This window comes from Girardinichthys multiradiatus, chromosome 19 (assembly GCF_021462225.1).
Source record: "Girardinichthys multiradiatus isolate DD_20200921_A chromosome 19, DD_fGirMul_XY1, whole genome shotgun sequence".
Classification (NCBI taxonomy): Eukaryota; Metazoa; Chordata; class Actinopteri; order Cyprinodontiformes; family Goodeidae; genus Girardinichthys; species Girardinichthys multiradiatus.
The window spans coordinates 13402166-13413118 of NC_061811.1; the positions used below are offsets into that span (position 1 = coordinate 13402166).

At 38.7% G+C, this 10953-nt stretch overlaps 1 protein-coding gene across 1 annotated transcript; it reads left to right on the forward strand.

Annotated features, from left to right (window-relative positions):
• The first annotated feature begins 755 nt into the window (after positions 1–755).
• On the forward strand, positions 756–10732 carry dlst (dihydrolipoamide S-succinyltransferase). Its single transcript, XM_047344834.1, has 15 exons — positions 756–895; positions 1753–1786; positions 1872–1911; positions 2184–2245; positions 2350–2424; positions 2502–2557; positions 3636–3744; positions 4590–4760; positions 4931–5016; positions 5114–5211; positions 6913–7043; positions 7500–7573; positions 7646–7729; positions 7816–7983; positions 10063–10732. The coding sequence occupies exons 1-15, from the start codon at positions 833–835 to the stop codon at positions 10195–10197; spliced, it is 1386 nt and encodes a 461-aa protein (XP_047200790.1). The 5' UTR covers positions 756–832; the 3' UTR covers positions 10198–10732.
• Positions 10733–10953: the final 221 nt, after the last annotated feature.

The following is a 10953-nucleotide window of genomic DNA, read 5'->3' on the forward strand; positions in this document are numbered from 1 at the left end:
ACAAAAACTCGCTATGCATACATTTCCCATCTACTTCACAATTATGTGCTACCTTTGGTTATTCTATCATTTCAGTCAGTCAGTCATTTTCTACCACTTATTCCATAGTGGGTCATGGGGGAGCTGGTGCCTATCTCCAGCAGTCTATGGGCGAGAGGCAGGGTACACCCTGGACAGGTCACCAGTCCATCACAGGGCAACACACAAACAACCAAGCACACACTCATTCATACACAAAAGGGCAATTTAGTGTGACCAATTAACCTAACAGGCATGTCTTTGGACTATGGGAGGAAGCCAGAGTACCCAGTGAGAACCCACACATGCACTGGGAGAACATGCAAACTCCATGCAGAAAGACCCCTGGATGGGAATTGAACCCAGGACCTTCTTGCTGCAAGGCAACAGTACTACCAACCGCACCACCATGCAGCTCTGTTCTATCAAATAAAATCAAAATAAAATTCAGATAGTTTGTGGCTGTACTGTGGCAAAATGTGAAAAAAGGTTAAATGGGCGCCAACACTTATGCAAGGCTGCAAAGTAGTAACATGTACAATATTATACTGCAATATAACAATACCCATTATTTATACTCAACATTTAACAATACATATTGTTGTTAGCTGATTATTGTTTGTAGGTATTGTACATGGTATAGTTTAGAAACGGTCCTGCAGTTTTGATTTAGCGAAGAGTCGCCCTGTCCCCCCCTCCAGCCCCAGCACTTGGTTTGTCCCACGCAGCTTCCTCTACTCCTGCCCGCGCCCAGTCGTTGAGGTGACCGGAGTTTCTCTTCCGCTGACAGCCTGCTGTCTGTCATACAGCGACCATGTTGTCCCATTCCCGGTGTCTCACCAGGAATTTTGGGCGTTCCCTCTCTGCCATTCGCCAGGTAGGTGCAAAAGTAACGAACCGTTGTCGCTGCTTAGCTCTCGCTGCTTCTGACTGCGGAAAAAAAGCGGTTTCTGGGCGCTCAGCTTTATCCATGCTAGCATTAGCATTAGCCTGCCCCGGCTTTAGGCCACAGCTAGGCCGGAACATTGTGAGCCAAGGACAGGGTGACACTTGTCAGCACAAACCAGTGCTGCAAACCTGATGAATGTGTAGATATTAACACTAAAGATGTTCGACTTGGATATTTAATGTTCATGTGAAGTTGTTCAGTTATATTTATTCATCCCCTAGGAACATGCTAGCTGTACAAAGCTAAAAAGTCCGCTTACGTTGGCTAACTGCACCTAGCTGTCATTAGGCTGAGGTCATATTGTGGTGAACGTAAGGAAATTGAAACGAGTATTGGGACTATTTTCTAATTCGTATGTAAGTGTGACGGGCTGGGTTGTGAACTCGTGTAAGTTTTAGTTTTATTCCAGACTCCTTGCCGGTGTTTTTCTAAAGTTTCACATATTTAATTATTGGTTCAAACCTATATGTTCTTTTGCACTTATAAGTGAGGCTGTCATGCTTAACTGGTGTTGTAAACCATTTTATTGACTGAAAATGTCGATTGTCAAAGGTCAAAGTTAGCCTGTAAAAGTGACTTTTGACCAGCATTACCTCGTTTCAATCCTTTCTTGCACAGTAATGAACATGTCCATCTCTTTTTAGATGTAGATTTGTCAACGTAAGAAGGTTCAAATGCACATTTGCATTATTATTTTTTTAATTGTAACGTGCAGACATAGTTTTGATCCCATTTCTTCATGTACGAGTTCAAGGTGTTTTGACTGAACTGTATCTTTTTCGCAGGGAAACAATGTGTTAGCTCGTCGGGCCACCTCAGGTTTGTCTTGTTATTGCTGAAGCATAGGCTAACCACATACTCCTAATGTGTTGTTTACATGCTTTTTCTGTCATCTTTTTTTCAGGTGTGTCAGCTTGCCATCCTATCACTTTAAACAATAGTGTGTAAGTACATACACTCACTAAAATAGGGATGTACTGTCAAAGCTATGAACATGTTTGACATCACAGTTATGCCTTGAAGGGGGCCATATTTCACTGGATGGTATTTGGCTGCTAACCGTGCTGTCCTAAATCTATTTTGATGTCAAGCTGACAAGTAATTATTTAGCAATGGCTCTTAATTGTTTAGATTAACTTAAAGATTAAAACGTTTTATCTAAATGAGAAATTTAGAATTGCTTATACAGTTTTGTTTATTTTTGTTTTCTTATCAGATCCTATAATCCCCGATCCAGTGTCTTCCAAATCCAGTACTTCAGGACATCTGTAGCTTACAGTATGTACAAACGGATTTGTCTACCAGTAATGCATTTATCTGAACCTGAAAAACAACGATGGATATACAAAGAAAATCCCTTTCCTTTTGACTTTGTTCCTCAGGAGATGAAGTTGTCACAGTCAAAACTCCTGCGTTTGCGGAGTCTGTCACAGAGGGGGATGTAAGGTGGGAGAAAGGTAACGCTTCTGAGAAGACCTCATTAGCTGCCTTTATGATGTCATCTGATGCTAATGCAAAGTTGTGTCTTTCACAGCTGTTGGAGACGCTGTCGCTGAGGATGAGGTGGTGTGTGAAATTGAAACAGATAAGGTAGATTTCAAACAAATTGATTTTCTTGGGATATCTTTTGGATAAAGTTAATGTCATGTTATATATGTAAATCTGTTAGGCCCTTTTATACATCTGTGTTTGCAAGTACAATGAATTGCTGACTAAAATTATTGACACTCAAGGATCCTTGTATTAATTTGGTATCAATCAAATTAGGGCTTCTATGAATAAATACAACTTTTTATATTTCCATTAATCTGCCATTCTTCTTACAGAACCTCAAAAGCAATTTTATTTTACTTTTTGGAGTAAGCATCAGCATTTATTGCACACCTCATAACATATTAAACATTTAAAGGACTCTGTAAAGTATGGCATTTATGTATAAATTGTAATAAAATAAAATAGAATGGTGTACTTTTATTATTTGAGTTACAGATTAAAAGCCTGAGAATTTAGCATGTTTTGAGTGTCAAAAATAATTAGAAGTAGACAAACAAAAATAGTGTTTCTATTATACCTTTTATTTGAAATGTAATGGGTACTGTAATATTTCCAGGTGACATACATATCATTTGTACTTATTTATTTATTTTTTGTTTTTCTGCTCTAAGTTTGATTCCTTTTGATATGTGTCTCGCTTTTTTATAGATGTCATTCAGAACCTTAAAAACATATCGTGGGTTTTTCTATCAGCCCATCAGGGCCCTTGAGTGTTGTCTTGTCAGATGTTCATGCTTACAGAGCATTCAAACACCATGTTTACCATCACCTAACTTAAATTAGTTGGAAAAACCTTTGAATTTTTATTTTAAGACTGTAGTTCAGATGCAGCCAATTAGTGACTGAAGCCAAATTCAGCTAACAAAAGCAGGACATCTGCAAACAGGAGCGCAAAACTCCCTGCAGACTGCAGTTAGGCGCGTCTCTTCTCACATGATGGTAGTAAGGAAAAGAACTGTAATTGTTATAAAGTTTAAAGTGATTTGTTGTCAAAAAGCTTTAATGATGACTATTATAATTGACTCTTAACTTATTATAACAATTGGTCGAGGCAGGGCTACAGTAAATCACATTGAGTTTTTGTTTTTAATTTGATTATCTTTCATGTTTTCAGACATCAGTACAGGTTCCCTCTCCTGCTGCCGGAGTGATAGAGGAGCTTTTGGTCCCAGATGGAGGGAAGGTCGAAGGAGGAACGCCACTCTTCAGGCTTAAAAAAGGAGGTACGGTCGGGCAGATTTTCTCTGAAAATACAGGCTTATACAGTCATAAATACATCTGTAGTTTTATACTTGGTCTTAAATTATGTTTTACATTTCTACTCTGAAGCAGATTGATTGTAGTTTGTTTGAAAATAAAATCAAAATATCAAATACGTTAGGCTCTACCTGCCTCTTTGTCTTTCAAAAGTGTATATTTAATGAAAGCAAAAATATAAAATAAACCCCTGCTGGTTTTAGTTGTAGTTCTCAAGTGCAAAATACTGAATCCTTATGATGTTCTCTTTAGTAATGAGAGGCATTTCAGTTTTAGTTTGTTTTGCAATTGGAAATATTTCCAAAGTGAAAGGTGTAGTAGGCTCTTCTGCCAGGTGAATGACTGTGAGCAGCAACAGCTGGGGGAGGGGGTGGTTCTATATTACAGATGGAAAAAGCTCGATCCAGCACTTTTTCAGGTATTTTGTTAAAGGGTTTTGAACTGAAGAAACAGTATGATGGCCATTTTTAGCTGTTTTCTAACATTGGTCTTCAGTGACACCTGTAACCGGCCGCTGTCTACCTGCCATCAATAGCTGGTATGACTCTTACTGTACGAAGAGTCTCATACCAGAGCTGAAAATCAACTTAAACTGACAGTGGTATTAACCTTACTTAAGTTGTTACAAAAGCTCATATACTTTAGGTATTTATTAATACTTTTTATAGGGCTTAAATGTAACAAATTATCTTTTTAAACGGTTTTGAATGAAAAAAAAAAGTATTAAATTACCAAAACTTGGAGAATCCCTGTTATAGCAGCAGTGTTGGGCTTAAAAAGTTGTCCTCGCTTCTTCTCTGTGTATCGTTAGCTGGGGCGTCCAAAGCTCCAGAAGCTCCAAAAGCAGAGGCCCCAGCTGCTTCGGCCCCTCCGCCACCTTCTGCTGCTCCAACTCCCCCTCCCCCCTCAAGTGTGGAGCCCATTCCCACCATCATGCCCACCGTGCCACCTGTGCCAGCACATGCTATGGACACCAAACCAGGTTAGTTGTCATCAGACAGACGGTCTGTGTCATGCGAGAACCCATTTGGCCGACATCTGTGTTCGTGTCCTCCAGCTTATATAGTCAATTGTTTTGCATCATGTTGGCAGCATCTTTTAGCTGTCCTCGTCTAAAGGTATTGACTGCTTCGTTGTTTTTCTGTCTTAAAGTTTCAGCCATCAAACCCACAGCTGTTCCAGCTGTACCAGCAGCCCACGCTGAGGGAGGATCTAAAGCCGCAAGGACAGAGAGCAGAGTAAAGAGCACCATGATATCTTAGTTTATATGATAAATTTATGATGTTTATGTAAAAATTTGTTTTGCGAGGTTTCTTTTTTTTTTTTTTTTTTTAGGTTAAGATGAACCGCATGAGACTAAGAATTGCCCAGAGGCTGAAGGAAGCCCAAAACACCTGTGCTATGTTGACTACCTTTAATGAGGTCGATATGAGGTAGGAAAATTCTCAATTAGTTGACCTACATTATTAAACCCTCAAAGCTATTTTAGATTATGTGAAATACGCTTTTTTGCGAAGCGAGTACTGATTGGAAAAAGCCAATGTTCAAATCTTAAAAGATGAACAAGTCCCAGTGTTTATGCATATCTATTTCCTTTATAGTTTGTATTTTTTCAGACTTCTTGTCTAAGTGCCGTATGCATGCACCCATGTTAAAAGCTAAACAACACTTCCACAAATGGTTATAGATTAGAATCTGCCCAATAGGAAAAGCTTTTTGAAACCCAATATCCTCTTAAACACTGGAATGTAAATATTTGGTCCTAATTCCATCTAAAACAAAGATAAGAATTGTTAAAACAGGTTTTATTAATTTACAAGTAACCGTTAGTGTCTGCATTTGCCTCCTGTGCTGAAGAGGACACTTTGAGGATTTCTTTCCCCCCACAAATGTGTGGTGTCGGCTTTCAGCTATTCAGGGTTTTCTGTGTATCCTAATTGGATTGACATTGATGGTCTGGAGGAAGACTTCCCAGTCCAGGGCTCATCTGGAGCCGAAGGAACTGGTCGGAACAGGAGGCGGGAGCATCTGTGGAGGCCCGCAGAGACCTGCGCTCTGAGTGGAAGAGCTGCCTCGACTGATATGAGCTTTTATGACAGCCCAATAAGATTTACATGCTCTAGAAAGTGAAGATTTTTATCGCTTCTTCTCTCCTTTCTCGGAGAGTCTGTGTCTTGGGAGGGGCTAATTACGTTAGCGGAGAAACCCTAGAGCTACAACAGGGTTAGAGACAGGAAAACAAACAATTAAAAAGAGAGATACAAGAGAAAACTGAGCAAAACTGAAACAATTAGCAGACCAACTTCAATAGCTGTATACCCCACTATCTTCAGCACCATTATTAAAAAATTGGATCCATTCTGCAGATTTATTAAAAGTATTGCCACATCGTTGAAAACAGAAATCATTTATTAATTTGTCACGATATGTTAGAATATCATTACAAAGTTAACTTCCTTCAGTTTTTCAATTAAATAAGTGAAATATATATATATATATATATATAAACAAACAAACTTATTAGGAACAGTCATATATTTCATACGTTAATTGCTATTAATTTTGATTATTGCTTAAAGTTAATGTGAACCCTAAATTCAAGTTCTCTGAAGCTGGAATATGTATGTCTGTGTACTGTGCAGTTAATGCCCTGATTCTTTTGTTGGGGCTCCTTCTGCATCAATGAGGCAATCAGCCTGTGGCACAGCTGGGCTGATTAGTCAAGGAAGCCTATGTTTTAAAAGCAGCTTTTAACTCATCTGAATTGTTGGGTCTGGTGTTACTCATCTTCCTCCTGACACCACCGGCAGAAGACATGTCTCAACAAATCATCACTGACTGTGAAAATGTCACACTAAGCCTCAAGCAGCTTGACTTCTGAGCCTCTCCACTTCTTCTCCAGACCTATCTGAATTGAATTATTTAAATAAATTAGCTTTTTTGTTATTAGATTTGTGATTTTAGACTTTGCACCTTTTATCTTCATATGTAACATTTTCTTGTGAACATTTGCAAACACTTTCTGGATTTCATTCCAACTTTTATTTACATAATTGCAGAGACTCCCTGCCTTTTCAGTCGTCATTGTTGTCTTAAAGCCACATTTCGGGGTGACCTGTGCTTTCTTTCTGCAGTAACATCACCGATATGAGGAAGGCCTACAAAGATGCTTTTCTGAAAAAGCACAACATCAAACTGGGCTTCATGTCTGCGTTCGTGAAGGCTGCTGCTCAAGCTCTAGTTGACCAACCTGCTGTTAACGCAGGTACGGAATTAAACCTTAACTTTGTGGTGCCAGTTTTACTCTGTCTTTGCACGATGGGCATGAAGTGTGTGTGTTCTTGTACTTGTTGCTGAGTGAGAACCATTTTTTGTATTTTCATCGCAAAGCGAGGACATTGTGTGTGTGTGTGTGTGTGTGTGTGGTATGAAGAAAAAGATTTAAGTTTCATTGCTCAACCTCAAAACCAACTCCTAACTTATTTTCTTGCCCTAGACTCCTCTGACCTATTTAGATAGACCACAGTGAAACTGGGGTGGGACGTGTTGCTGCCTTTTTAAGATCTATAATGGTCTGCGGCGTTGATTACCCACAACTTTTGACTTGCATGTGAGAGCGAGTGGTTTACAAGAAAATAGCGTTACCTTGATAGAAATGAAGTGGTGACTTATAATTTCTCCTGGACAAGAAATTTTATATTCATGGGTTTTGTGTTTCCAGTGATTGATGACACAACTAAAGAGATTGTGTACAGGGACTATGTTGACATCAGTGTTGCTGTAGCAACGCCAAAGGTAAGAAAAGTGGAATTAGGTGTGCAAAAATATGTTTCAGAAGTAAAAGATGTACTATAACTTGTTTCTCAGGGTTTGGTGGTTCCGGTAATCCGAAATGTAGAGGGAATGAACTTTGCAGATATTGAGAAGGCTATCAATTTGTTGGGAGAAAAAGTAAGATTTCATATCACATAATGAAGCTGTTTTCTGCATGCACACTGCTCATTTTTTTTAATGTTTTTGTAATTGTGCGTTCATAGGCACGTAAAAACGAGCTGGCTGTCGAAGACATGGATGGAGGCACCTTCACCATCAGCAATGGTGGTGTGTTTGGGTCCTTGTTTGGCACACCCATAATCAACCCACCTCAGTCTGCTATATTGGGCATGCATGGCATCTTTGACAGACCTGTTGCAGTTGGTGGCAAGGTTTGTATTTTCATTCCTGTTAGAGATGCAACAAAAAGCTGGCGGGTGACTGGAATTGGCCTATTTTACGCTTGATTGGTCCAGATCAGTGGCTAGAAATGCCCCGTACCAGATGTAGGTCATACTGACAACGTGTGGAAATCATTACTGTAGAAAAGACTCAGCCATTTTCAGTATCAACAAGATCTGCAAAGGAAACTATTTTCTACAGAGTGCGGCCCTGTCAGTGATCATGCTGGATTAGGAAATGTTGGTGCTTTTGGTAATATCACAGTTTAGGTTTTACTTACTCATACACAGAGGGACCGCCATTTACAGTTGGGAATCTTAACCAAGCTAATCATGCTAAATGCTGATATAAGATGCTAAAGACAAACGTTAAAGTTGTTATATACATTGTGAACTTTGTAATCATAGTTTCTTTGCTTTAATATCATAGTGAAATGCTGATTACCTGCATAGTTCTGTAACAGACTGCCCTCTCTCTGTCACACACACTGTGTGATGTCACCTCTGCTCCAAATATGAGTTTCCTCAAACGTTTTTTCCCCCTTTTTGAATTAATTTGCTGACTATATTCTAATACTTTTTTCCTCCATAAAATCCATTATATTTTATGCATTTATTGCATGCCTAAAATGTTAAAGATTTGCACTTTTATGGATAAAGTATATGTATGAAATTAAGCTTTTATTTATGTATTTACATATGTGAGTAACCAGAAAATTGGATGTGATCAGACTGAATAGGAAATACAGAATAGGCCTTGGTTCAGTTATGAGGGCAGCTCCACAGGAAAAATTAATCTGTTTCTACTGCACCTTTTATCTATAATGTGATAATGGAGACTAACATTTTTCATGTAACTTACACTTCAGGAGTTATATTTTATGTTTGTGTTATTTATGCGTTTGTCTGGTTTAGATTTGATTCATTTAGTTAAGAATAATCTACTCTGTTAAATCTGATTAAATGGGATAAAGTAAAATTGATTTGATCGTCTGCACAACATCTACATGTGCCGTGTTAGTCAATCAAATTTGTGTCTAGTCTCCTCAGAAATTATTCAGGTGAAAACATAGCAAACAGTAGATTTAAAAAAGGTAACTTTCTCTTTCCTGTCTACTTATCAGTCCCACGGCGGCGTCTCTTCAAAAGTTTGTCGTGCATGTTGCCAAACTTAAAATAGCATCCATATTTTAGACCACTTAGTTGAGTCAGCCAACAACCGGAGATGAACATGACTGACGCCTGCAGCGTTCACACACCGACAGACACAAGCAAGCATCTGCAGCCTGCGCCTTCTACACACATAAAGCCGGAAAACCATTTATTTCACTGTTGCCAGCTCCTCAGTAGGGGAAGCAGCTATTGGCTGTCCTAAAAGTTGCTAGAAGTCATTAAATGATGTCATGACCTAATTAGCATAACTGACCACTCAGATATTTTTTGTAAAGGGCGATGTAGAGGGAGTGGGCCTGCCTCCATCTGGGCAGGGACTGCTGCAGGCAGACTCTGGCGCCTGATAGAGCTTTAGGACGATTACCCAATTCGTGTACAGTCTGACACATAACAGTAAAGCAGAGCTTTTTTCTCTCAAACCTTAGGAAGGACACTGTTGTTCTATGTGATAATGATCCGGTTGCTAACAAATTAGGTGATATAGTGCACAGGTGTGCAGAAAAGTGAACTAAAATGTAAATGAAAGATGCTGCAATTGTTTTTAACTTGGTTTTATTATAGATGCCTTTGTCCCATAATCCTGGAAGATTTGGCTGCATTTGTTGGTCTTGTGATAAGAAGAGACACAACTCTGTAACGTTTTCAGTCAAATTTTCAATTTATGCAGGAAAAAAACATTTTATATTTTATAGTTCTTAGGAGAAATCAGAATCTGAAATCTTTTATTGGATCTTTTATAAGGCCGGTGACCAGAAATCAGCCACAAAAACTGATCGGTGCATCTCATTTCTGTGGTACCCAGCAAACCATCTAAACCTGAAATTCCTCAGATTTTATTGACAAAACTGAATATAAGACCGCTAAAAGACTCCAAAATGTATTTATATTTCCGTGTAGGTGGAGATCCGTCCCATGATGTATGTGGCTTTGACATACGATCATCGTCTCATCGATGGAAGAGAAGCCGTCACTTTCCTGCGTAAGATCAAGTCGGTGGTGGAGGACCCTAGGGTGCTCCTCCTCGACATGTGAACCTTCGTCAACTCTGGACCCCCACCCCCCCAAACCAACCCCACATCAACCGTGGCTGTACTCGCCCAAAAAACTTTACCATAACTACAGTTAATGTATTTGTTTTTATTGGTTAATTTGGGAAAAAAAGGATTTGTTGTGCAATGGACATTTGTAAGAGCAGGGGGGCAGAAGGGTTTGGTACTGGGATCTGTGGTTTCAGGTGCTGGTCTCTTGATCAAAGAAAAATAAATATAACTTGTTCACCAAATATCAATTTCTACACAGAATTAAAAAAAATCCACTTATTGTGAGTTGACAAGCAAGTAAAGATGCAACTATTTAGAATTTTATTATTGTGGTTGAGAGAAGAACAATGAGCACATATTGGGCTAGAAAACAAGAAACACTATGTTTTAAAAAATCTCCAAATGAAGGAATCCTCAGAGGTTTTATGCCATCTAGTTCATAAAATTCTCTTTTTTTCTTTTGCTGTGTGAGATGGACTATTTAAGAAAAAAGGAAAGTTTTAAACAATAAAAACTTCATTACCCCACTGCTGGTTTTGTGTTGAATGGTTTTTGTGCATCATTTTTGAAAGTTTAATTTTGTTATCTGTGGGAATCTGCCGTAAAAGACTAAATTTGATTATTTATATTAAGCATATGCTTAATAAATGGTGTTAGTTCTTCCAATTTTACTCAGACTTTTTAACTTATTGGTTTGGACTCTTAATTTGGAAGTGTCGCTGTTTTTATCACTTTTAAGTGTTTCCAG

Bases quoted from the DNA above. Each gene is read 5' to 3' on its own strand.
- dlst (XM_047344834.1), top strand. From the start codon at position 833: ATGTTGTCCCATTCCCGGTGTCTCACCAGGAATTTTGGGCGTTCCCTC. The intron at 2,246-2,349 runs GTATGTACAAAC...TTTGTTCCTCAG, and splicing joins CAGGACATCTGTAGCTTACA to GAGATGAAGTTGTCACAGTC. The intron at 4,761-4,930 runs GTTAGTTGTCAT...TCTGTCTTAAAG, and splicing joins TGCTATGGACACCAAACCAG to TTTCAGCCATCAAACCCACA.